General features: G+C 38.5%; 3 protein-coding genes across 3 annotated transcripts; 1 reads left to right on the top strand and 2 right to left on the bottom strand.

The window, feature by feature from the left end:
* Positions 1 to 8,804: 8,804 nt before the first annotated feature.
* On the bottom strand, positions 8,805 to 12,656 carry LOC115833657 (beta-defensin 107A-like). The gene is made up of 2 exons (XM_030808376.1): positions 12,587 to 12,656; positions 8,805 to 8,953 (listed from the first exon to the last, which is right to left on the bottom strand). The coding sequence occupies exons 1-2, from the start codon at positions 12,654 to 12,656 to the stop codon at positions 8,805 to 8,807; spliced, it is 219 nt and encodes a 72-aa protein (XP_030664236.1).
* Positions 12,657 to 18,975: 6,319 nt separating this feature from the next.
* LOC115833661 (beta-defensin 105A-like) lies at positions 18,976 to 20,808 on the bottom strand. The gene is made up of 3 exons (XM_030808381.1): positions 20,739 to 20,808; positions 20,353 to 20,394; positions 18,976 to 19,100 (listed from the first exon to the last, which is right to left on the bottom strand). Exons 1-3 carry the CDS (start codon positions 20,806 to 20,808, stop codon positions 18,976 to 18,978), a joined length of 237 nt encoding a protein of 78 aa, XP_030664241.1.
* A 2,519-nt stretch (positions 20,809 to 23,327) lies between these two features.
* LOC115833663 (beta-defensin 106-like) lies at positions 23,328 to 26,763 on the top strand. The gene is made up of 2 exons (XM_030808383.1): positions 23,328 to 23,376; positions 26,615 to 26,763. The coding sequence occupies exons 1-2, from the start codon at positions 23,328 to 23,330 to the stop codon at positions 26,761 to 26,763; spliced, it is 198 nt and encodes a 65-aa protein (XP_030664243.1).
* Positions 26,764 to 27,301: the final 538 nt, after the last annotated feature.

Raw genomic sequence — 27,301 nt, 5'->3', positions numbered from 1 at the left:
GCCACCACGCGAGTGTTTTATGTGCAGTGGGGCTAGGCTGCTTCCACCAGCTGCAAGTTGAATGTTTCGGATACTTTATGGTCAGGGTAGTCAGAGCACTTACAGTGGTTGATGACCCGGTTCATTCTGGACAAATTAAAAAAATTTAGGAGGCTGGGTGCGGTGGCTGGCACCTGGAATCCCAGCACTTTGGGAGGCTGAGGTGGGCGGAGTTTGAGACCAGCCTCGGCAACAGAGCGAGACCTTGTTTCTACAAAAATACAAAAACTTAGCCAGGTGTGGTGGTGGGTGCTTGTGGCCCCAGCTCCTCCAGAGGCTGAAGCATGAGAATCACTTGAGCCCAGGAGGTCGAGGCTGCAGTGAGCCGTGATGGGGCCACTGCACTCCAGGCGGAGCAACAGAACGAGACCCTGTCTCAAACAAAACAAAACAATAACAACAAAAGTTTATGGCAGAAGTTCTTCTTCCTCTCTAGCGTGAGTGGGTGGAGCTGCACGTCTTGAGTGGAGCAGGTGGTGGCGCCTTCACGACCCAGGGGCCCCTGGCTGGAGGTGGCTGGACCAGGACCCCCACCAGCCCAGTCAGAACGGGCCATTTATTGTCAGAATTACAATGTGAATTGCTACACTTGGCCGGTGGGGAGCGTGCAAATTCACACCAAGGATGAGGAATGTAGGTTCCTTTTCTATTCCTCATTCACCTGGGAGGAAGGGACAAAAGCAAGGGCTCTGTTCCAGGGACTTCTCGGGCCAGGACCTGAGCTGGACCCAGGAGGCCCGAATCATTGCTTTTAAGGAACAAAAGTTACTGTGTATATTAATAAATTCCTTTATCCATCTTTATATTTAATGTGTTCTTTTCACATTTCTTAAGATGAATCATAAATCTGAATTCCTTTGAGACAAACGTGGATGACATCCCCTAATTTTCTTAGGTAATCATTTTAGAATATATTGTAATTTCACATATTTCAGTGTTCTCAGAGCTATTTGAAAAAATATTTTTAATTTAAAATATGAGATAGTTTAATGTTTTGTTTTCTGTTTCAGAGTATTTTGTGTCAACTATGGATATTGAGGAATGTAAAATGCATATCTTTTAGGAAATACATGATTTTGTTCAGAACTAATGAAAAATTAAACGTTCAATATTTCCATGGACATTTACCAAGGGATGTCTATTCTCACACAAGAACATTTTTTAAAATAGCAAAACTGCATTTTCAATTTTCAATAGCCTCATTAATATCCTTAGTAAATGTTAAAGTGAAATATGTAAATTAGCATTTCATTTTCTGCATTTCCTGATTTTCCTTTTTCTTAAGTGCATGCTAGCTGGATTTTGGAAAGACCAAATCCCAACTGTTCACACTGCAAAGATTTCTCAAAGATTATTTCCAAATGAGGGTACCCTTCTGGTTTTCCCATAACTAATACCAGTTTCTTTAAATTTTAAGATTTTTTAAAAAAATATATCAATATTTTGATTCAAAATGGATTTAAAATTTGAATAGCTTCCCTAGGTAATTGAACAGAAAGAACACTGGGATTCATCAGGGTACTTGGGGGATCAGCCCTGCTCACTGCTTCTCCAGATTTCCAGAGCTAAGTTTGTTTCCCCTAAGCTGAGCTCATACCTCCCATACCTGCTGGGAAGTGGACACAGATTAAGGAGCCAGGATTGCATGCAATTTCAGTTGAAGAAATTCATATACCTGAGCCCTCCCATTTAGTTTTTCTGCAGCTCCCTCTCTCTTCACATAGGAGCCAAGTAATATAGCTCTGCCTGTATGTACCGTTCAGACACTTTGACCTTCTCTACCAAATATTTTGTTTTTTGGTTTCTACAAAATAAGAGTTTGGGGAGTCTTCAGATAGACTGAGTTGATTCCTCTTGAGTCTGCATGGGACACACATTGTCTACATTTGGAAGATCCTTAGGAGAAACTAACCCACTAAATGAATGTCTGGGTAAATTAAGGTCTGCTCACTGTGTCTCTGATTCCTTGCCTAGAAAATGGATCTGATAAAAGCTGAGGAGTAGGCCGGGTGCGGTAGCTCACTCCTGTAATCCCAGCACTTTGGGAGGCCGAGGCGGGTGGATCACGAGGTCAGGAGATCGAGACCATCCTGGCTAACACAGTGAAACCCCGTCTGTACTAAAAATACAAAAAATTCACGGGCGTAGTGGCAGACGCCTGTAGTCCCAGCTACTCGGGAGGCTGAGGCAGGAGAAGGGCGTGAACTGGGAGGCGGAGCTTGCAGTGAGCCAAGATTGCGCCACTGCACTCAAGCCTGGGTGACAGAGCAAGACTCTGTCTCAAGAAAAAAAAAAAAAACAGCTGAGGAGTGAAAAAAATGACAATGCATTGAAGCATAATTTTTAAAATTATGATTTATTATTACTATCTAAAACAAGATTTTCCTGTCCTACCTTGGAAAATTTCCTTAGCTTTTCCAGAAGAAACTACAACCCTACCAAAGCACAATGGTTGTAGGAAGGTTGTTTGACTGGGTCACTAACAAGTCCTGATGAGAAGATGGTCCATCTAAAATGCAATGCAGTGTATATAAGGCAACATGTGTCCACATCACTTCCTGGGCATAACTAGCCCTACCTCCTCAGAGGGGATCTGATCCTAATGCACATGCATTTCCTTGGACAAAGGCAGGGAGTCTGATTCAGAGCTGCTCCAAAACCTGTCCATGCAGAAGACTTTGTACCTGTAGTTCTTGTTCCTACCTTGAATGTGAAGGAGTACACTCAGTTTCAGAGTGAGGGTTTTGATCTCTGTAAGTCCTATTTGAAAAGACCAGGGGTTGACACAAAAAAAAAAACGTACAGCCAAGGATTGGAATAAAGTCATAGGAACATAGTCAAGCCCAGAAGAGCAGCAGTATTGAAGAACAATGGGTTAGGTTGCTAAGATTGATGGTGATCGTTACAAGTCAGCCCCTGTTACACTGTTTGCCTTGGGTCCACAGAGCTTTGTCATAGCTCTCTCGTAAGTTTCTTAAAATCACTAAAGAGGATTGCTTGAACTCAGGTGTCTGAGAGCAGCCTGAGCAATATAGTGACACCTCATCTCTACTAAAATAAAAAAATTTAGCCAGATATGGTGGCATGTGCCTGTAATCCCAGCTATGATGGTGCCACTGCACTCCAGACTGGGCAACAGAATGAGACCCTGTCTCAAAAAAAAAAAAAAAAAATCAGGAAAGTGCCCCATTTTCTACTACTCAGATCTTGTTCAGTTTCAGTGATGAAACAGAGGTGGATCCACACACCTGGAGCACCTCTTACTGCAGTTCATCTAAGTCAGCCTTTACCTAGCCTGCTCTGCAGTTCACACAGCCAGAAGGGCTTGTGCACGGGTTAGAGACTACAGTTCTTTCTGTCATCGGTTTTCCTGGTTTCTCATACAGCCCCTTCTCCATGTATAGATACCGGAGATTTTGCCCAGTGGATTCCCTCAAGGTCTCAGTTTCATTAAACTTGTCAAGACTTCCACAGATTGTTTTGCCACCTAGTGAGACTTGTTTCAAAAAAAAGAAGTGAAATGGGAAAAAAATTAAGTGGCAAATGAGAATGATAATAGTCCTCACAGGTGAAGGTGTCCATAGAGACAGGAGATAGATGGCTTCATTTTGGTCAGCAGCTTACCTGGGCCAGTGGAATGTCTTTGTTTGGATAAAAAGGACCTTTCTACACCTCAATATAGACAACCAGGGACAGAAGTGCACCATATGAGCAGAATGGCTTTCGTAAGAGAACAGAGAGTCCTTAACATTTTTGGTTCAGTTCCCCAGAAGAATGAAAGTGAGCAGTTTTGAAAGGAAATAATTGTCAAATGGGAACATAACTACAAATATATTGGCAAAGGAAGTTTAGCAACAACACTCCTTCAGTTTCAGTTAAAGTGATTTACACTAAGTTGATAAACCAGTTGGTTTAAATGGTCACAGGACATTTTGTCTGTGAAACCTGTCTGCACCCCAATGACTCCAGTCATAATTAGTCTAACTGCGCATGTTCTAAACTCCCGCAGGTCTCGGATCAGGCTGTAGAACTTAACACATGGAATGTTCGTTTGCTGTACATGTGTCTGTCTACCCAATAAAGTTTGAGCTTCTGTTCCTGAGTTGAACAAGGTGAACCACTTGGTCATGCCCTCTCCATACCTCCTTTACAAATGGAAAAGTGCAACACAGTGATATGCCACTGGACATGAAGGCAGGAATCCTGGATTTGAGCCTGGATCTATTTCTGCAAATAACTGGAGGTGTGGGACAAAGATCAATGGATCTCAGATGCTTCTGTGTTCAGTGATCAACAGGTCTCAAATGTCATCGTGCAGGACACTTAGTTGGAAAAGTCATTTTACAAATTTAGATACTTAAGAGAACCCCATTTGAAAGTGTTAGAGTGGGGCGTAGAGCTCTAATTATAAGTATTCTAGGCTAGTTACACTGATTATAATTAACCAGTATAGTTCTGGAAACAGGGACTTAAGTGATCTCTAAGGCTACTTTAGTTCTAATATTTGAGTGTTCTAAGGATTCGTAGACATCTGAATATAAATCTTAGACTAATTTTTATGGTTTGTCAATTCACATGGGTGTGTGTATGCTCATGTGATGCTCATAATCATGAAAAAGTAGAACTATTCCTTTACTTCATGCAAAGTTCAATCCACAAATTATAAGTAAATTTTAGATAATTGGTAGTGAGGATGAATTTGTTAACACCAAGTTTGACAGAGTAAGAGTAGAGGCTGAAGATAATAAGGCACTGATCTAGAACAACATCAGTGAGGAGAAAGAGGCAAGGAGATAATTGCATTAAGATTTACAGAGATTAATGGGCAATTTTTGCAGATTAACGTCATGAGTAAATTGTGTGATTTATTCAGAAAAATAAGCATTCCTGAGTAAACCTCTACTTATAACCTGAATGTCAAGTAAACGATAACAATATTTTCTAAGATTTAGAATATTAAATGAAGGCCAGATTTGGAAGCAAACCAATAAATTGCAATAAAGACGTTACCTTTGAAATGCCTATCAGAAATCCACTTAGAGTAGCTCAGTAAGCTTAAATTGGATACATAAGAAGTGGAAGGTTGAAAAGGCACAGAGAAACCACACGAAAGAGATATCGCCTTTTAACATATAGGAACAAAGGAGTAAACGTACTCTCAGGGCTAGCGCTCAAAATTATCTTACTTGTATGCAGCTAGAGTTTGAACCTATGAGGAGGAGACACAGTACCAGGTGCCCAGGTCTCTTAGTGGGTTACACCACATAAGTCATGCTTAAAATTTTAAGGGAGCAATGCTCATGACTGATGCACAGGCAAATGAGGCAGAGGCACTTGATAGCCAGTGTTCAGACTTCTGAGGAGGAGACACGGTCCAACAGTGCTTGGATAGACAAGGTGCATAGTAAAGCAGATTGTAGCTCAGCCGGTCCTCTTACAACCAAGGAGGTAGAGCTAGGATGCTGCTGGTCCTTTTCTGGCATATTTCTGGGCTGCTGAGAAAGTGGAAAGAATATAAAGCCTGAAGCCTGGAGCCAACCATCTGCTGCTATTGGAATGCTGCTGAAAAAAAACGGCATAGGAACAGATACCCTCACTCCTTGTCTTGTTTTCCACTCTCCTGCTAATACCTTTCATTAAAGGTGCTAACAAGAAGCTAACTGGCCAAGCAGTATGACACATGCAGTTTTCAGAGTCCCAGCACAGCACCACAGAGAGAGTAAAGAAGTCGTAAAAGTAAAGAAGTAACACCATGTCATTAGTCCAAAAAGAATGGGAACCATGAGAATGGAGGAGATTGTTTGGAGATAACACGTATAATAAGAAGAGAATGAAACATAAGTGAAAGCAATCCTAGCCAAGAGAATATCAGGAAGAGTCAGCAAAGAAGACTGAGAATGTGTGGAGAAGACAAAGAGAAATGTCCAGCAGACAAACATTCTCACAGCCAGAAGAGAGAGAAATTAAGGTGCAGGAGATAGATCACCTTGTAAAATGTTTCAGAAAGGTCCTGAAAGATGAATACTGGCCATAGGTCATAGGAGTTGGCCCTGGTAATTTATTAAGAGAAAAACTACTATTAACTGACTAAGGAGGTACCTGGTACCTTTATAAAGAGAAATTCCAGTAGTACAATGAGAGCTAAAATAATCTTCTTCTTCTTCTTCTTCTTCTTCTTTTCTTCTTCTTCTTCTTCTTCTTCTTCTTCTTCTTTCTTCTTCTCTTCTTCTTCTTCTTTCTTCCTCTTCCTTCTTCTTCTTTTTCTTCTTCTTCTTTTTCTTCCTCTTCTTCTTCTTCTTCTTCTTCTTCTTTTCTTCTTCTTCTTCCTCTTCTTCTTCCTCTTCTTCTTCCTCTTCTTCTTCTTCTCTTCTTTCTTCTTCTTCTTCTTCTTCTTCTTCTTCTTTTCTTCTCTTCTTCTTCTTCTTCTTTTCTTTCTTCTTCTTCTTCTTCTTCTTCTTCTTCTCTTCTTCTTCCTCTTTCTTCTTCTCTTTCTCTTTTTCTTCTTCTTCTTCTTCTTCTTCTTCTTCTTCTTCTTCTTCTTCTTCTTCTTCTTCTTCTTCTTCTCCTTCTTCTTCTTTTGAAACAGGGTCTCTTTTATTTTTTTGAGGCAGAGTCTCCCTCTGTCACTCAGGCTGGGTGCAATGGCATGGTCAGGCTTACTGCAGCCTCAACTTCCAGGGCTCAACCCCCAAGCAATTGGGACTATGGGTGTGAGCCACTATACTGGTTTCTTTTTTTTTTTTGAGATGTAGACTTGCTCTTGTCACCCAGGCTAGAGTGCAATGGCATGATCTTGGCTCACTGCAACCCCTGCCTCCTGAGTTCAAGTGATTCCCCTGTCTCAGACTCCCAAGTAGCTGGGATTACAGATGCATGCCACCACACCTGGCTAATTTTTGTATTTTTAGTAGAGACGGGGTTTCACCAGGTTGGTCAAGCTGGTCTCAAACTCCTGACCTCGTGATTTGCCCGCCTCGGCCCCCCAAAGTACTGGGATTACAGGCATGAGCCACTGTGCCCAGCCTAAATTTTTAATTTTTTGTAGAGATGGGATCTCCCTATGTTGCCCAGGCTGATCTCAAACTCCTGGGCTCAAAGGATCCTCCTGTTTTGGCCTCCAAAAGTGCTGAAATTGCAGGCATGAGCCTCCATGCCCGGCTTTAAGACATTTCTATAGGTTGAGAAGGAAATAGGGTATAAAAACACTGGAGACAGGAAGCGTATGCTATATTTCAAGTCATTTGACACTGACAGAGAAAGAAGAGGAAAAAGAAAAAAATGAAGAAATGAAAAAGTCTAAACACACTTAGATTCTCAAAGACAGTTAGTTTTATCTGAGACAATGTTTAAGGAATTTCCAGGGAAAATGCAGAACAGAAAAATCCTCTGATTGAAACAGATAACTTTACACATTTCCTCCAGCATAGTTTTCAGAATAAGAAAATTAGCACCATGAAGACAAGTGGCAATACCAGAAGATCTTTCAAAAACACATTTTATTTCTTATTTTAAAACATTTTACACATTGTCTTGTTCCAGATTTTTTTTTCTCTTTTATTTACTTCTCTAAAGGAAGCCAGCTTAATTGAAAAGAGAAGGACATTTCTAGAGCAGCACAGAGGGATTTTACTTCTTCTGTTCTGGGATGGTGTACTATAAGTCTTCTATGATGACATGGTCTGTGATATATGCTTTTTCTGCTAGAAAGCTGGGACTCCAAATTTTGGCAAATTAGGGAAAAGGTAAGCCTCAGTTTGCCATTGTTATGCTCTGAAAGGGCAAGGATTGCAGGATTACAACAGAAATTTTAGAAAGCGTCTTTTTTTCTTTCTATTTTTTTTTTTCAGTTTGTTTCAATTTCTTCCTCCATTTAACTGTTCACCTGAACCCGCTGAGAAACGTTCCATTTTAGGACTGCCTTTTGTTGTTCTATTATCTTCCAGCATGCTATTTTGTGGACATGCTAAGCAGACAAGTCCAGAAAGCCCGAAGTTGGAATATAAATGTGACTAAGTCAGTAACTGTATAATCTTCTTGAGTCTCACTCTCCTCATTTGTAATAAGGGCATTGAATTCGATGACCTTTAGGGAACTTACTGTTTCAGAAACACATGATTTGATCAATTCTCATTGCAAATGGCCAAAATGAAGATGTTGCTCAATCTACAGCCAACTTGAATTTTGAGATGTGTGCATTTCATTCTAAAACTTGATGTTTTAGATCGGAACAGGTAAATGAACAAGAATCTAAACAATTCCTACCTATAAAAGAGAGAAAGGAGTACATGACAGTGATACTGCTGAAGCAGCCACAATTAGCATCTAGCAGGTATTCCCTTTACTGAGAGTTTCAATCTGCTCACATTATAGATATCAGAATCTTGGCACAGAGGGCCCAATGTCCTACATCTGTTTAAAGCCAGAGCTATAACTTTAGAAGTCAATTCACCTGAGTGCCAGTCCAACCATTCCATTCCATCTGTTTTATCTGTGTATTCAATGGCTCACTTTTATATAAAGTAAAAAAAAAATCATTAACAGGCCCTATGTCAGGAACTGAGAGTGCAAAGGTCAACAAGATATAGTGTCTGCCTGGAAGAAGTTCACAACCTAGGAAGGGTATCTCCTTGTAGCATTGGGAACTGGACTGACATGGCTTCAGATAATCCAAACTTTGCAGATCAAAGAGAGACAGACCAGAGAGATTTATCCCACTGATATCGCAGCCAGAGAATTTTCACCTCTTTCTTTCTTGCAGCTGGTGCTTAGTTTTTAATGTTTCTTTCTGTTTTGCAGCAAAATGGTGCTAATTCAGCTCTACAGCCCCCAATCTTTACTTCAAAGGTAAGACATTCAGCTTCACAGTGACCTTCCATTCTCTTACAAATTAGTGCTCTGTGAATTGCTGTCCTGGCTAAGTAAAGAAAGAAATTTGTCTTTAGTTATCTTGTAATTAGTAACTGTAAGATAAAATTACATTGCCCAGGCCAAATTCAGACTTCCTCATTACCATAACTCCTAGAGACACAGACTATACACCTAGAAATTAGAAAAATCAGATGTTACCTGAACAGTCATGTATGAGCTCAGACCCCTGGTACAATATATTCAATGTCCTTATTAAATAGCCAACTGGAAAAAACAGAAAAGATTTTCATACGTCAAAATCATATCTAGCCTGTACAGAAACAGAATGTTTCTTCCAAGGAAGGTGACAAAATACTTTCTAATTCCAGTGAACAATCCTTACCAACGGATTTTGTTTTCATGTCTCCAAATAGTCTCTGATTTATAGCAAAAGTTAAAGATTGTTCTGTTACATTATAGGCAGACCAATAGTAGATCATATGGCCTGGCATATGGTTTTACACTTGATCTTAGCCAAAAGGCCGAGAAGCGATGGCATATGGTTTTGGAGTCTCATAGTTTTAGGTGGAAAGATAAACAACTTGAGGCTAGTGCTTCTCAATTTACTGTGCAAAGAACACCATGGAATCTTGTATTTAGCTCTGGCAAGCAAATTTAGAGAGACATAGGCAATGTGTATTCATTCATAACAGAGATTAGATTGAAGAGGAAAAAATATGTCAAAACAGGAATCTTTTTTAATTGGTAAGATACATTCTTAGGAAAAAAGAGTGGAAGAAGTAGCAGTTATTCTCGAAAGGAGTAATGTTTATTCGTGGAAATAACAACTTTGGGGGAGAAACAGTACATATTAGCTGCCATATATCTGAAATATTATCATGTGGAATATATTTTGTTAGTGCCAAGTTAAGGCAAAGACTAATGCAAAGGAATTGCAGGGACTTAGATTTCTGCTCAAATTAAGGAGAAATTTTTGAATAATCCGAAGTTGAACTTGGGATACTGTGAACTACAGATCACTGAAATTTATCAGGTATCTGGACAATCAGTTGATGCACACACACACACACACACACACACACATATATATATACATGTATATATGTATATACATGTATAGGGTGTTCAATACTGAATCAGGGCAGAGAACAAAAAATAAGTAGAACAAATGACAAACAATGGTAAACTCTAACATAGCATAGAGTATGTGCCTGCCACTGCCCAAGCAGTTATACAGAGAGATTGTTAAACTGTCCCAAAGCAGTCATTTTTACCTTCAGACTTTTAGTCATAGAACCTCTGGGTTTAGCTGGACACATGAATACTTAGCTAATCACATCAGCTCCTAGCTTCCTATTTCTATATGTCCACATGAACAAATTTGGAAAAATGAAAAAGGAGTGGAATGATGTGAGCTGCTTCTATGTAATCTTAATCGGTTCTATACTTTCTAACCCTGCCTGTTAGAATATCCGTAGAACCAAATAAAATGGTCAACTGTTTAGGATGGTAGGGTTGAACTTCAGCCCAAATCACAACATAACTTGGTGAAAAGGAACCCTCTACCTTCACCTAATCAACTTAGCTATTTTTGGACTCTTACATGAAAGAGAAATAAGGTTTTGTCTTTCTTCAGTCACTCTATCATTAAGATTCTTTATTAAAACAAGTTAGTTTCTAATTAGTATAACAAGTTTATTCATCTTCAAAGAATGCTATTATTATTATCATTTATAGAATGGAAAGTAAAACACAGGGTGCATACAGCTTATAAAGATTAGCACTGAGATCCAAACTCATATAGTTTGGCCTAATAATCTATGTTTATTACCTTTTATATTGATCATTAAATTCACTTCTAACTCTGAGATTCTATGTGATTATGCTGATGGTGGTGGTTCTAATTTGTGCCCAAACTATGCTTATTATTGTAATTCAAATACATCTGAGATGAGTTTTGTGGACAGGGAGCTATTAGGCATCCACATCTATAGACTGATCTGAATAAATTGGAGTACTGATTAAAGTGGATGGAGAAGACAATTTAAAATGAGTTTATCTATTCTGGAGCATTGTCTGACATCTATGAAAAGATGCTGAGGGCAGAAAATCGGAACTGATTTTACAACTGAGACTTCATGGAGTCACTGAAACTTCCATGGAGACATTGTTCCTTGGCTCTGTTCTTTAGTTCTAGTCTTGCCTATTTCCAAATGTGCAAAACGAATACTACCTCCCAGGAAGCCTTTCTGTATTTCCTAGTTAGAACCAAGTTTCCACATCTATGACTTCTCTTTATACTTTGCATCTTTATGGCACTTGTGAAAACTGTTTCATATTAAAGTTATTTGTGAATTTTCCTGTTTCGTCGAATATACTTACTTATACATGTTAAATGTATTGAAAGCTTATTTACCACTGCAGGCAGCCTATTTTCAAACAACACAGAAGGAATAGACTAACAACTTCAAGCAAATTAAGGTCAATATCCATGCTTTAATTATATTTTTACCTCTTCATTTTACCTACCTTTATCACAGTGGTCAGAACAATTTCTTACAAGTGGTTAGCACACATTCAATATCTATTGGTTTTCTAGGACTACTGAGGACAGCATGTGCAGTAAAGAAATGTAGAAATTCAGGAGCCATGAAGGAGCAGACTGGGGGCTTCATGATGCATGGAGAATCTCTAATAGGAAAAGCTCCACAACAGAAGGAACAAAGGATAGTTGAGGAGGTACAGACATAAACATTTCTTAGGAACAGAGTCGTCGTTGTATCAAGCAAAGAGAATCTCAAAGACGCAAAGACTTAAGAGAATAGTAAGCAAGATGTTCGTTTAGTGGTTTTAATGGTGTAATTTTCAACCAGTGTGTGAAAGCCAAGAAGTCTGCAATAATGTATGGATAAGAGATTTGGACCAATGACTCAGACATGAAAAAAAATTAGCTGTCTAAGAATCAGTAACATAACTTTAGTTTAATTTAGATTACAAAGGCTGTATTTCCCTAACTTAACAAATATTAGCATTTGCCTTGGAGAATTTGTTTTCATTTTAATGCAATCATTTTAGAATATGCTGAACTTGGCCAGATGCAGTGCTCATGCCTGTAATCCCAGGGCTCTGGGAAGCCGAGGAGGGAGGATCATGAGGTCAGGAGATTGAGACCATCCTGGCTAACACGGTGAAACCCTGTCTCTACTAAAAATACAAAAAAAATTAGCCGAGCGTGGTGGCGGGTGCATGTAGTCCCATCTACTCGGGAGGCTGAGTCAGGAGAATGGCATGAACCCTGGAGGTGGAGCTTGCAGTGAGCTGAGATCCTGCCACTGCACTCCAGCCTGGGCGACGGAGCAAGACTCCGTCTCAAAAAATAAAAAAATAAAAAAGAATATGCTGAAACTGCATTGCAGATTACAAAAGGAGGAAAGAGATCTAAAAGTACAAAGAAGTCTGAATTCCTTGGCAGAGCTGTCAGGGAAGTTGACTAGATATTATTATGGTTGGAGATGGTCCCGTCATTGTGGTCCCATTGTTTTGTGTCTGAGCTCAGGAAAAGATTTTCAGTGACTGGTTTGCCTTGGAATCTTCAACTTTGTAAAAATTGAGCTTTCTTCTCAAAAGACAGATCCTGAGCAGACTGTCATCTCTACTACCAAAAGAATTTCCCTCTTACCTTGGAAAATTTGAGCAAGAAGAATGAGAGCAGCAAAAATAAAGAAAAATATTTTCATGGCTCCAGGCATCAGTGCAGAGCTGATGAAGGAAGTGCAGTAGCTGGAATCAAGCTCTTTTATCAAGGGACATTGATTAAAATATGTTCTACTGCCCTGAAGGGGCTGGAAGTCATCCTTGGTTTGTAATGTTCATTGGGAACGTACTATTTTCCATGCTCCAATGATTAATGTGTGGGCTGATGGATCAGATTTTAACTAAATCACATTTATGGGAGACAAATGCAGAGAACCCTGCCTTTCTGCCTGGAATATTCTATTCTGTGTCTCTGCTTAGACTTCTTTCATTTTCCTTCAAGTCTTATCTCAAGTATTACCATGTCTATAAGATATATAGCCACCATCCTTTTCCTAGTACATGATTTTACATAAAATCTATTCTTAAAATAATAATTAAAACAAACAAAAAAAACTTCTAATTTTAAGTTCAGGAGTACATGTGCAGGTTTTTTTTTTTTTTTGACAGGGTCTCGCTGTATTGCATGGAGTGCTGTTGCTTAAGGAGAAAAGGGTTAATCCATCAAAATACATAAAAACCATTAACATGTTTTTATATTATTTGATTTAGTTAAAGGAGAAATAGACACTTCTATATTCATAGTAGAAAATTTTTACACCACTCTCTCAGCAACTGATAGAACACAGGGAAAATTTAGCAAAGTCATGCATGACCTGAACAATACCTCCATTCCACTGACTACATTGATATTTGTAGAACATATCATAAGACAACTGCAAAATACACATTTTTTCAAGTACATTTGATACATTCATAAACCATATGCTAGGCCATAAAACAAATATTGATGTGTTTAAACACATTGAAATTCTTCAGAGTATATTTCTCACCACAAAGGGATTAAATTGGAAATCTATAAAATAAGCTATTTAGGATATTTCCAAATATGTGGAAATAAAGCAACATAATTCTAGCTTGTGTTTGTATCAAAGAATAAATAATGAGAATAATTGGAAAGCATTTCTATATATCAAATTTGTGGAACACAACAAAACAATAACTTCAAAAGAAATTTGTATCCAAATACTTATTGTAGAAAAGAAGAAATGTTTAAATCTATGACTTAAAATTATGCTCTGCGAACCTTAGAAAAGGGAACAATGTAAATCCAAGTATGCAGAATAAATGAAAAAGAAGTTATCACTACAGATCCAAGAAACAATAAACTAATATAAAAATTTTGTCAACATGTATATGCCAAAACATTTCACAACTTACATAAAATAGAAAAATTCTCTCAAAAATTTAACTTACCAAAATTGACAGAAGAATTAGCAGAAAATATAAGTATTTCTGTATCTCTTAAAGAAAGTAAATGTGTTATTAAATGAAGAATGGCTTCTGCTTAAGATGTAGAAATACATAAAGAAAATCATCCCACATGAAACAAATACACAGCAAAACACACGGCAAATTGCAAATATTCAGTTTCTTGAACTCATCGGAAAGCTAAGGTCACAAGTCAGCCACCTAACTACAAATATAAGAAAAGACAGGAACCTCCAAAAATAAAGACCATGAGTGCTTGCTTACCTGAAGCAGATTACCCTCAGAATATGATTTAAAAGATTTCAGGTAAAGTCTGTAAAGAATTGCTAAGAGCAAGCATAAACTAGAGAAACAATATAAACGTCCGGGGTCACAGACAAAAGAGAAATTCACACCAACTTCTAATGTCTTCTCCATAGACTCAGCAGGTGCTTACAAAAAAAGATTAGAATATTTCATGATGTAAGTTGGGTGAGGGGAACAGGAGCCACTGTGAGAGAGAACAAAAGCTTGCAAGAATCTTTCTCTTATATGGAAAAGAAAGTCTTAATTTTTTAATTAAGAAACTGGGGGAAGAACAACAGTTGTTTGTACAGCACTGGCGAATAAACAATCTAAAAAGATGCAAAACAAAATATTAAAGCTAGGAGAACTAGGAGAAGGGAGCACATTAAAAAACAAAAACGAAAAACATCCTCTACCTTTGTCAACAGAGAAGACATACATGCCTCCTGCCTGTAGAAAGATGACAGAATAACTGCAGCAAACTTCTCATCGAAAAATATGCAAGCCAGGCCAGGTGAGGTGGTTCATGCCTGTAATCCCAGCACTTGAGGAGGCCAAGATCACTTGAGCCAGGAGTTTAGTTTGAGACTAGCCTGGGCAAAATAATGAGACCCCTATCTCTACGAAACATAAAAAATTAACTGGACATGGTGGCAGGCACCTGCGGTCCCAGCCACTCAGGAGGCTGAGGTGGGAGGATCACTTGAGCCCTGGAGGCAGAGGATGGGGTGAGCTGAGATCATACCACTGCACTGCAGCCTGAGCTTCAGAGTGAGACCCTGTCTGAAAAAAAAAAATCAAGGCAGAATAAAATGGAGTAACATGTTTACAATGTTCCAGTGAAGCCATTTGGCCCTGGGTTTTACTATGTGGGATTTTTGTTAGTGTTATTATTATCAATTCATGGGCTTTATTTGTTATAGGTCCATTTTAGACTTTCTATTTCTTCTTGAATTAGGTTTGATATGTATGCATATCTAGGCATTTATTCATCTAGGTTATCAAAATTGTTGCCATACAATTGTTTATAGTATTCCTTTATAATATTAAAAAATTGTAAGATCGTTTGTAAAACTTCTCTTTCACTCATGATTTTAGTAATATGAGTATTCTCTTTTTTTCTTAGTCAGTCTAGTTAGAGGCTTGTCAATTTTGTTGATCATTTCAAAAAATAAAATTTGTTGTGTTGATTTATTCTATTGTTTTCTTAGACTCTATTTCATTTATTTCCACTCTATTGTTTTCTTCCTTCTGCTTGCTTTGGGTTAATTGGCTCTTCTTTAATTTCTTGAGATGGAAGATAATTTATTGATTTTAAATCTATCTTCTTTGTAAATATAGGCATTTACAACCATAAATTTTCCTTTAAGCATTGTTTTAGCAGCATCTCACAGTTTTGGTAAGTTGCTGTTGTGTTGTGTATTTTAAAGTGTTTTGGGGGTTCTCTTTAAAGTATTTTCTATGTTACCTTATGTTTTCTGCTTTGATCTATCATTTATTCACACTTGTGCTGTTTAATTTCCACATAGTTGTGACTTTCCCAAGTTTCTTTCTATTATCCCATTTTGTTCAGAGAACACAATTTGTACGATTCCTATCCTTTTAAATGTATTGAGGGAGCTTGTTTTTAAATCTAACATACAGTCTATTCTAAAGAATATTTCATGCTAACAGAAGAAGAATGTGTATTTTGCTGTAATTGGCGCAGTGTTCCACAGATGACTTCGAGGTCTAATTGTTTTACGGTGCTGTTCAAATCTTGTATTTCCTTGCTAATCTTTTTCTATTATTAAAAGTGGTATATTAAAGTCTCCTGCTATTACTATTGAATTCTCCATTTCTCCTTCAATTCTGTCAATTTTCCCTTCATGTATTTTGGCACTCTGTTGTTAGGTGCATGTGTTTATACTTGTTCTATTATCCTGATAGATTAACTCGCTAACATTATAAAATGCCCTTCTTAATCTTTAGTACCAATTTTGTCTTAAAGTTTGTTTTGTGCACTATTGGTATAGCCACTACAGCTCTCTTTTGGTTATTGTTTGTATGGCAAACCTCTTTCCGTCCTCTTAATTTCAGTCTCTTTGTTTCCACGAATCTAAAGTGTAAAGAAAAAGTGTTCCTGGACCAAACTGAGGGTCGGGCTGCTATTTCTCACAGCCCAATAATGAGATGCAAATAAACTGGGGAGGAAGAGAGTTTTTATTTCTGCAACCAGTTATAGGGAGAAGGCCTGGAAATTATCACCAGACCAACTTAAAATTACAAAGTTTTCCAGAGCTTATATACCTTCTAAGCTCTATGTCTATGTGTAAGTGTGCTTTCATCCAAAGACATAAGTTATTAACTTCCTTTAATCTATAACTAAGGTCTGAGTCCCGAAGACCTTCCTCTGGAGCCTCAGTAAATGTACTTAATCTAAATGGGTCCAGGTGCAGGGGTTATTACCCTTATCTTTTCTCCTGCTAAATCACTGATGTTTGGGGAGTTCCTTCAGACCTCCTATAAACTTATTTAATCCTAAATGGGTCCTGTTAAGAACTCCTCCATTATTTTGTCATGCTTTAAGGTCCAGGAAAGGCCTAAGCAAAACTCTTGGTGGGCTTTTGTTACATTCAGCCTTTATATCAGGGACTGGCTTTTAAGCTTTTGATATTTAACTTCACCACCCAATGAGTACTAAAACAGTTGTTATGGAGGCTTGCATTAGTGAGACTTGGCCTGCCATGAAAGGGAATAATTTGTGACTAGGCGAGCACCTGTGGGAGGTGTCCTCTGCAGCTGCCATCTGGATGCTACGTGAGGTCATCAGTGCGGTAATATCAGGGCACAGCTACTGGTCTACCACTTTGTATGACTCTGAGACACTCACATGACTCTTTCATTAAAAGAAACTTCAACTCGTTCCAGAGCATTTTTTTAAGATAAAGCAATGCAGTATTTGGAATGAGTAAGTAGTATTCCAGTTTCATGGTGTTCTGTAAGCTAGCAGCTGCATTTGCACTGTGGAGACCTGGGGAGGAGGAGCATCTGCCAGCAGATAATTACTGTAAACTGGACTCTTAAGACCAAATACCCCACTTCCCACTTCCCTGGGGTAATTCCTGTATAAATGAAGGAAACACTCTAGGCTTCTTGAAGGCTGTGTTTCAAATCTCTTTTGGAAACCAGTGGATCATATGTAAATAGAGTGAATCTAAAATTGAACCAATCAAGCATTAAAAGGGTTCCCGCAATGGATAGTTCCATAGAAAGAATTTAATATGTACAAATAAAGTGTTGGAAAAGATGACAATGCAAAGCGGGAACAATGAGGCAACCCTACTGATAGTCACAGCTGAAATCTCCCACTGCCCTTAGGTTTGAGGAAAAACAGAAGGATTTGTGTGAGCCTGGGAGCAGCACTGGCTGGCAGAAGCTAAACTTGCAGTGGGACTGCCAAGTGAGAGCAGGAGACAGAAAAGCAGGGGCCTTGCTGAGCAGGAAGAGCCACTGCTGGAGAAGAGAGGGAGTCAGGGAGAAATACACATTGTCCTTCCTTCTTCAATCTCCCATTCTCCTAGGAGAAACATTGACCAAAACCAGCCAGAAGTCAGTAAGCCTAGAAAATGTAGTTTGCATTTAATAGTTCCCATTTTACTCAGCAAAGCAGAAAAAAACAAGGAACAGATTTGAGCACAAAGAGACAAATAATAGGCCCAAATGTTAAACAAAACATTGTTTAATCTTATACGTTAAAACTAAGTAACTAAGTTCAAGTCACTGTTCATAGGACTGGTTTAATTTTGACCTTTATTTTGTGAGGCTGGGTTTTATTTCACAAGGCGAAAGTTACACAGTCAACAATTTATGCACATTCTGTGTTGAACATTTTAAGTTAATCTCTGATCATTTTCTTTCACAGGTAAATACACCATAAGTATTAGAATCAATGAATGACAATATTAGGCAAACCAAGAAATAATGTGAATATAAAAATAATGTATTATATTTGATAGAATTATTACTCCATTAACATAGTTAGTACATACAGATGGATACACAAAACATGACAGCAATATGCACACCAGTTACTGGATCCTAGCTATGGCTCTGAAGAACTAACAGCCTCTTGAGCCTCAATATTTTCAAATGTAAATAGGAGTAATAAACCTACCTCATAAGGTAATCATGAGTCATATGAGAGAAGTATGGAAAATATTTCATAAATTATGAGGTACTCTACAAATACATAGTAGTGGTATCTGATTGAGCAGATACTAGGTACACACTCATGTCTTGACTTTTTTTAAAGGTCATCTCACCCAGCATGGTGGCTCATGCCTATAATCCAGCACTTTTGGAGGCCGAGGTGAGCGGATCACCTGAGGTCAGTAGATCGAGACCAGCCTTGCCAACATGGTGAAACTTCGTCTCTAGTAAAAATACAAAAATTAGCCAGGCATGGCAGTGTGCACCTGTAGTCCCAGCTACTTGGGAGGCTGAAGCAGGAGAATCGCTTGAACCCAGGAGATGGAGGTTGCAGTGAGCCAAGATCGAGCCACTGCACTCCAGCCTAGGCAACAGAGTGAGACTCCATCTCAAAAAAAAAAAAGTCATCTCTAAAAAATAAGCAATAAAACAAAACAAAGAAAGAAAGAAATGAAAATGATTCTGAGACTCACTCACTGTGTGATTTGGATAAGCCACATAACTTCTCTTGAACTTCTTGAATATCCAGGTTTGCTTCTAAGGCCAGAAGTGTGCTGGTCCGGTTTGTCAGATACTCTGTCTGCAGCAGAGAAAGTTCAGCCTGCAATTTCCACCGGGCTTCTCATTCTCCAAGCACTCCTTCCTGCATTTTCCCCAACTGAACTTGCATGACTCAAAGACGGCAAACTCACCTGGCCAAGAAAGAGCTGCTGAGGGAGCTTTCCAGGAAATGTCTAGAAATGGGGAACATGTCAAAGACCACCAAAGAATAAGGGAGAGTTCGTATGTATGATTACAAAGAATATTTTCAAGAAGCAGCCCAGATTTTTCAAAATAGTTTCTGCTTTTTGCTGTAGGGAGTTGAGGAGAGTTAATTTTTAAGCAACAGATCATCACAATTCCTACTCTCCAAGTGTTTATAATCTTGCAGGGATCAAGAGACAGATAGACAAAGAGACATACATATTACAGAACTATAAAAATACGTACCTGATATGACTGTGAAGTTTGCTAGACAAAAAATGGGAGGGGTATATTGTGGTTTTGGAAAGATCCTTGAAGATGAAGTTAAGAAATTTAGGCTCAACTCTAGTTTGGGCCTAGTAACCGGCAGGTTAAGGTCCACATTCTCATTTGTCCAGTGGCCATTCTAGAAGCACCTGACTACATTTTTAAATCAGTTTAGGGATCAGATGGAATATTATATGCAAATATTTCATTATAATAATACCTACCAGATGGACTGTTTTGAGGATTACATGACAAAGTCCATGTAAAGTTTTAACAGCATGCCTGGGACAGAGCAAACACTCCAAGGACTAGTAGCAACCTTAATATTTCTCACTTTGAAATTCTGTCTAAAACCTTTTCAACTTTGTCTACAATATTTCTTTTGTTTACAATGTGCTTTCTTTCTGTATAAGATGACTTCAAAGAAAAAGAAAAGATCTGGGGGCTATTTGCTATGAATAGCTTTTCTGCAATGGTGCTGAGTTTCCATTGAGGCAACCTCACTCTTTAATTTGAGCTTCCTTCAACTAACCTCATGAATTTGTGACATATATTGTTACCAGACTTAGCAGCAGAGCTTGCAAGAGATGGGCAGGCATTTTCACAGAGCAGTGCTAATTGACTGGTACAACAATAAATCTAAGAACTTGGTTTAGTGAGCACCAACAGCTAATGGGAAAAGCCACTGAGTCCAAATCTCTATGGCCAAATTACAGTCCAGTCACAAAGATATTTTTCTGTGAAATCAAAAATATCCAAATATTATACTTGGAACAAGAGAAAGAGAAGAAGATAAGTTAGTGAACTCGTTTTTCAGAAAATTCTATTTCCGCCACTATCTCTGTCCCCTCTTTGCCTCCAGACATCAGAGAGAGCTAACAGAGCCAGAGTTCCTAAAAGAGAAAATAATTATATACAAGAGATTTAACTTACCCGATGGAAATGGTTGGGAAAAATCAAGTCCTGCCTGGCACCCTAAATTGAAAACAAAATACATTTTGAAAATTAAAATCAACACAGGAATTAACACTGTATAAAACATTCCCAACTCCACGTGTGACATAGCATAACAGGAGACAGTAGATCAGACAGTTGCAATGTTTATTCTATTTCTCAAAGCCAGCATTCCAGGTAACCAGCAAAAACAAATTACAAAAAAAACAAATACACTGTATGCTGTTTGCTCTTAGAAAATGTCAGCGTAGGTCTAAGAAATTCCCATGACAGGCGCCATGAGAGCTTGACCATTAAGGTGAAATAGAGAAGAATCATCAGGCTTTATAATCTGCCCAATCAAAATCCCATCCATTTTTATTTACCTGATGGCAGTTGAACCAAAATGAAGAACACAGCAAATAGAAAATAAAATGTCTTCCTGATCAGGGCCATCTTTAGGGAAGACTCTTCAGAATACAGATTGGGATTTCCTTGAGAACACCCAAATGAGAGGCTCATTTTTATTTAAAAGTAATGAGGAGATGCTCTTGATCAGTGAAGTGAATCAATAAAACACAATTATATGCTCCATTTCCCAGGATCAAGGGATGATATCATGGATAATAGCCCTTGGCATCCAGAAAGCCTTTTATTTTGGGGAGTCTAACTGGTGTAGTGGAAAGAACACCAGGCTAGAGGTTGAAAGAGCAGGTGCCATGCGAGTTTCCACCATATTAATGCAGGGGCCAGAAGCTAGTGACCCCTTTCATCTCTTCCAGCTTCTGTTTTCTGGGAGAAAATAAGAACCCACTTGCAAATTCTGCCTGCCTCTCAAGGTTTTTTAAGAATCTAGTATGATTATAATGCAAAAGTGTTTTGAACATGTGGAATGCTTGGAAGGAGGCCTGGTACCATGTAAGAACTCAATAAATGTGGACTCTCACTTTTCTAGCTTTGATTTTTATTGTCTACAAGTATCACAGGGAGAAAAGGAGGGGTAGCAATCATTTTGTCAAGTTAGCTCTGAGTCCCCTTTCCTGTAAGGTATCACTTCACACACCAAAGCCATAATTACTGCATATTTTAAATTCATTAAGGACATGATACTGGCCCAGATGGGGGGTTTATGTCTATTATCATAGCTTTTTGGGAGCCTAAGGCAGGTGGATTGCTTGAGCCCAGGTGTTCCGAGACCAGCCTGAACAACACAGTGAGATCTTGTCTCCACACAAAACATTTTTTAAAAATTCACTGGGCATGGTGGCATGTACCTGTAGTCACAGCCACTTGGGAGGCTGATATGGGAGGAGTGCCTGAGCCAGCAGTTTAAGGCTGCAGTGAGCCATGAGCATGCCACTGCACTCCAGCCTGGGCAACAGAGCGAGATCCTGTCTCAAAAAAACAAAAAACAAAAAAAAACAAAACACACACACACACACACATAAAAACATGGAATGAAAAGCAAGATTTATGTCACTATCTTCCCTTCAAATAAGTCCTGCTTATTCCTACCCTGTTGCCTATATTTATGCGATGTTCTCTTCTTCATTTCTGTAATGTAAAGTAGAATAATTTTAAAATACAGACTACAAAGTGTATGACTTACAAAGTATATGACCTTGGATAGGTTGCTTAATTTGATGAACCTCAGTTTCCTAACCCTTAAAATGAAGATACAATTACGGTACTTAGTCACAGATACTTGAGAGACTTGACTGAGACAAGGTATATAAAGTGCTTAGCAGAGCTCCTGGCTACTATCACTAGTACTACATGCACATTTCTCTCTATTCAGCCTTGAGCTCAAGTATTCTGTAAACCTTTCTCAAGTACATTAATTCACCATGAACCTTTTCTGACCTATGCAGGAAGGCACTCATTTTTATATTGCTGCTGTGACTTGCAAACAATTCAGATTCAGAATCCAAGCTAATGCCTGTATACGTAGGGGATAGGGCCGAGTCTCCAGGCTTTCAACTTTCAGGCATTTTGTATAGCCTGCATCAGGACCAGCCACCTGGACAAATGCCCAGTGAAGTCACAGCTCCCTGCCTCAACTTGGGGTTTAATGCTCTGTAGTCACTGTGTTGAAAGTCTTAATAACTTTACCTTTGAATATATGCATTGTCAATAAGTCTGTTGAGACAGTGGAGCATGCTCTGGGACTTTGGAAGCATGGCTTATGTGCACTCCAGACCACCTTCCCTTTTCACCTTCCTGGGAGTATTCTTAGCCACTCGTCCCTCACTTTTGGCACTCTGGGCCCCACCTGGCCTCCCCCTTATGATCCCCTTCCAGCAACCATCCACCCCACAGTGACCTGGGTGTGAATATGCAGAGGACTGGAGTTGAATGCTAAGCCCTGAGTGTCTAGGGCAAGGCATTGTGGTTGCCAGCCCCTTGCTGTGTCAACAGTGCCATGGTACAGGTGGGCAGCATGGCAGGACCAAGCACCAAAAGCGTGCAGCATACAGCAAGATTCACATTTTTTAACAAATACATGCTTAGGTCAAGCCCTTTGCCAAGTTTACAAAGCTCAAAAAGACTGAATCTGGAATTCAGATTCCACCTCACTACGGTTCACCAGCTCTTAACAATACATTGAGATATTGTATAATTACTCTCATTTTACATATGAGTAAACCAAAGCTGTTCAGGAGCACAGCCAGGATTAGAAACCAAACTGCTGGACTCCAGATTTTTTTATTTTTCCGTGTCTGCCCTACTCTTTCCTCCCTTCATCCCCACTTTCCTTCTTGAAAACTTTCCAGAGTCAGAAAAATGATGAGCTGTAGACTGAGTGACACCCACTGAGGTTGGCTGGGCTCTGTGCAGCAGAGCATGGAAATCCTCTCATTTCTGCTAAGCCTCACTGATCGAGATGTTACTTGGTCTGGAGAAATGTATAAATGTGGGTGTTTGCTGCTTTGTCCTCATGGACGCGGTGCTGATCTCTCAAGACACTCCCAGTCATGAGGACTTTCCTCTTTCTCTTTGCTGTGCTCTTCTTTCTGACCCCAGGTAAAATGGGCATCTTTACAGGGAAGGTGATCAGAGGTGCTGTCCCAGAGAGAGGGTCCCCTTCAGTGAATGCCTGGGTGTGATCAACCCATCTACTACAAGAGGTGATATCCCCCAACGCCTCTTCTGTAATTCCTTTGCATTTTACATTGTTATCTAGGAGGGGCTGTCACAGGTTTGAAAGAATAAAAGAAGGCCAGGAAAGATGCCTTTTGGCATTCAGTCTCATGCTCACTAACAAAAACAAAAATTGAGAAAAAGTTAAAACAAGGATAGCAGTCTATGAACCTTTTAAAATGTAGTTATGGTAGAGATTGAGACAGGTAAAGAGGAGAGACAGGTAAGGATCTGAGCTTAGAGACACCTATGCATTCATGCCAGTCATGGCAACAGGTAAAGCAGCATAGCTTGGACTGCCATTCCTTGATCACATATCATCAAGCCACATAATGTGATGAGAGCTTCACATAAAATGCATCTAGTCTTCCAGTGCCAGTGCCTTTAAGGAAAACTCTGTCTTACCTCTAATTTAATGGCAGTTAGAGAAAATCTTTTTGGGTTTGCTGGTCCATTTTACACATTTTATTACAGATGCAGAAATTGTGCCTCAGATGGGCTAAGTGTTTCTCAGAGTCATATAGATAACCAAAACAAAGCCAGGGTAGGAGCCCAACTGTCTTGCCACAGTAAGAGGCATTAAAGACGCCCTTCCCATATCAAAACTCTCTTCACTTTCTCCTGCTCCTGGGAATCTCCAATGGCTCCAATTGTATCCTCTCCAAAATTAAGGCATGAGACCAGGCTCATGTGAGCCTCCAGAGAGCTGAAGAAAGGGATTCTCAAAGCCCACAGTAAGTCCCAATTTGTGCCAGATGCCACTGATATACGATCCTAGGTATAATGCTAATTTTTCACATCAGCTGCTCATAGCTCTGGTCTGTTTTGTGACAAGCCTGTGAGAGTAGATTCTGTGTCAGGACACAGAGGATCTAGGACCCACAGTGACCTATGCCGTATTCAGGCCACTGGTTTTGATATGCACATTTGAAACTGGCCAGAGGTATCTTTTTCAGATCACTCATTATATAATTAGTCAAAAAAAGATGTTATATACTATAAAATTATCTGTTAGATAATACTATAAAATTATCTGTTAGATAATACTGTAATTATAAAATTATAATTAGTTACTATAATTATTATATAATTATAGATACTTATCTATACTTACATAACACTTGTTATATAATTATTAGATAATCTAATAATTATCTATTAGATATACTAGAATATAATACTATACTATAATAGTATTTAGAGAAAATCTTTTTGGTTTAGTATAGTATTATAGTATAGCATAATATATACTATAATTATTTACTAGTATTACAGTATGGTATTATACTAGTATTATATACTATATAGTATTGTACTAGTATATATTATATATATATATATTTTTTTTTTTGAAATAGAATCTCGCTCTGTTCCTTGGGCTGGAGTGCAGTGGCACAATCTCAGCTCACTGCAACTTCTGCCTCCTGGGTTCACGTGATTTTCCTGCCTCAGCCTCCTGAGTAGCTGGGATTACAGGCATCTGCCACCATGCCTGGCTAATTTTTTGTATTTTTAGTAGAGACGGGGTTTCACCATGTTGGTCATGCTGGTCTCCAACTCCTAACCTCATGATCCACCCTCCTCAGCCTCCCAAAGTGCTGGGATTACAGGTGTGAGCCACTGCACTTGGCCAGATATAGTATTATTTACTAGTATATAGTATAGTATGTATACTATTATAATACTCTAGTATATAGTATAGTATATATAGTACTATAATACACTAGTGTATAGTATAGTATATAATACTAGTATAATACTATAGTACATATACTATATTATTACTAGTGTATTATACTAGTATATACACTAGTATATAGTATAGTGTATATACTAGTATAATACACTAGTATATAGTATAGTGTACATACTAGTATAATACACTGGTATATAGTATAGTATACTAGTATAATACACTAGTATATAGTATATATACTACTATAATACACTAGAATATAGTATAGTATATATACTAGTATAATACTATAGTATACACTATTATTCTAGAATATACTATAATACTAGTAATTTAATAGTATATACTAAGCTATACTATAATACTATATTAAACCAAAAAGATTTTATCTCAATACCACACTATAGCCTATAGTATAGTATTATATTAGTATCTGCCTTACAGTAGGGCAGAGAGAACATAGACCCCTGCCACTGACAGCCAGCGTTCATCAAGCTTTGAAATAGTGGAGTATTTTCACTTATGAACTGATGTGCTGATCCTGGATAAGGATTAGTGCATATGCTGGCACTAATCCATCTGGCTGTAAGTTTTACACAGATGTGAATAAGTCACTTTTATATGTTGACATTAAATGTATATACATTATAGTTTAGACATTAAATGCAATCTCTGTACATCTGATGCCTTCATTATGTATACACAAATAGGGCAACTCTAAAATGTTGATCCTGATAAGACGTACTGTCTGTCCTTAACTTCAAGCAGGCTGCTCTTGGGACTGCTACTGATAAAGTCCTAAGGTGGGAACTGGAATTCTGTGCAAACTGAACTGAGAAAATCTTAGAAAAACATTCCCAACATGCTGCACCCTCCTTCTCTAAAGCACAAGTTTTCCACAGTCAATGTTTTGGTGGAATATGGAGGAGAAATCAGGCTGAGCCTTCCAAGCAAGTTTCTATCTACCACAGTAAACTCATTTTCTTTTCATATCTTTATCCCTTCCTTCACTCTGGTGTGGAGCTATCTCCTCAGTCTCAGCTCTTGCTCTACTCTCACCAAGTAGCAGCCTCTGAGAGTGCACCAGGAAAATTTAGCAACCTCTGGGAGTGTTTATGGAACAAGTTGATAATTATCCCCAATAGATTTCAATCAAAGAACCATAGCTTACGTTTCCCAAAGCTCCTACAGAGCTTGGTCTCAAATGCTGGAAGACAAATGTATTCTTTCTGGTATTTCACCCTGTGTGACTACAAGACTGGAATATCAGATAAAAATCAGGTCCCCTACCATCTCTTCTACCGGTAGGATATGGCACTATGACAGCTTGTGAAAAAATTTTCACCAACTAGTCATACAACTGTATCTGGCAAACATATATGCCTGAAAAGGGAATTAATCCAAATGGCTCCTTCCCTCGTGTAGCCAAGAATGCATTTTTTGATGAGAAATGTGACAAACTTAAAGGGACATGCAAGAACAATTGTCGGAAAAATGAAGAACTTATTGCTCTCTGCCAGAAGTCTCTGAAATGCTGTCAGACCATCCAGCCATGTAGGAACATTATAGATTAATGCAGAAGATTTGGGTTTCCAGAGAAGCATACATAACCTGTCTTGCCTCTGCTGTAGGCAGACACTTTAATAAAAATAAATGACTGTCTTTGCTCAGTTTGTCAAGTGTTTCCTTTAGAAAGGAGAACAGCACTGCCTGACCTTAATGCTCCCTCCATCCTGGTTTATTTTTCTATCATTCTGGAGTAAATAAATTGTCCCAAAGCCATCTGATATTTTTCTTAAAAGAGGACTAGAAGAGACTAGAAATCGACAAATCTCTAGCTTCTACTCAGTCAGTTGGTGCTTACTAGCCTATTGAGATGAAAGAAGTAAACAAAAGAAAAGAAAGAAAAGAGAGAGAGGGAAGTAGAAAGAAGATGAATAGGTAGAGAAATGAGCACACTTTTTTTAATACAAAACAAAATTTTATTCTTTTTTTTCTTTTTCTTTTAATTATACTTTAAGTTCTAGGGTACATGTGCACAAGTGCAGGTTTGTTACATATGTATACATGTGCCATGTTGGTGTGCTGCACCCGTTAACTCGTCATTTACAT

This window comes from Nomascus leucogenys, unplaced genomic scaffold, assembly GCF_006542625.1.
Source record: "Nomascus leucogenys isolate Asia unplaced genomic scaffold, Asia_NLE_v1 Super-Scaffold_518, whole genome shotgun sequence".
NCBI classification, from domain to species: Eukaryota; Metazoa; Chordata; class Mammalia; order Primates; family Hylobatidae; genus Nomascus; species Nomascus leucogenys.
Note: the sequence above shows the minus strand (reverse complement) of the source record. Positions and strands in the feature narration are given on the sequence as shown.

What these genes read in the sequence shown, in the direction of transcription:
- LOC115833657 (XM_030808376.1), bottom strand. Translation starts at nt 12,656, where the DNA reads ATGCCTGGAGCCATGAAAATATTTTTCTTTATTTTTGCTGCTCTCATT. An exon ending in TCTTGCTCAAATTTTCCAAG is followed by an intron (nt 8,954 to 12,586) that starts GTAAGAGGGAAA and finishes TTCTTTACTTAG; the next exon opens with CCAGGACAGCAATTCACAGA.
- LOC115833661 (XM_030808381.1), bottom strand. Translation starts at nt 20,808, where the DNA reads ATGGCCCTGATCAGGAAGACATTTTATTTTCTATTTGCTGTGTTCTTC. An exon ending in TTTGGTTCAACTGCCATCAG is followed by an intron (nt 20,395 to 20,738) that starts GTAAATAAAAAT and finishes TTTTCAATTTAG; the next exon opens with GGTGCCAGGCAGGACTTGAT. An exon ending in TTCCCAACCATTTCCATCGG is followed by an intron (nt 19,101 to 20,352) that starts GTAAGTTAAATC and finishes TTTCTTGGCCAG; the next exon opens with GTGAGTTTGCCGTCTTTGAG.
- LOC115833663 (XM_030808383.1), top strand. Translation starts at nt 23,328, where the DNA reads ATGAGGACTTTCCTCTTTCTCTTTGCTGTGCTCTTCTTTCTGACCCCA. An exon ending in GCTCTTCTTTCTGACCCCAG is followed by an intron (nt 23,377 to 26,614) that starts GTAAAATGGGCA and finishes TCCCTCGTGTAG; the next exon opens with CCAAGAATGCATTTTTTGAT.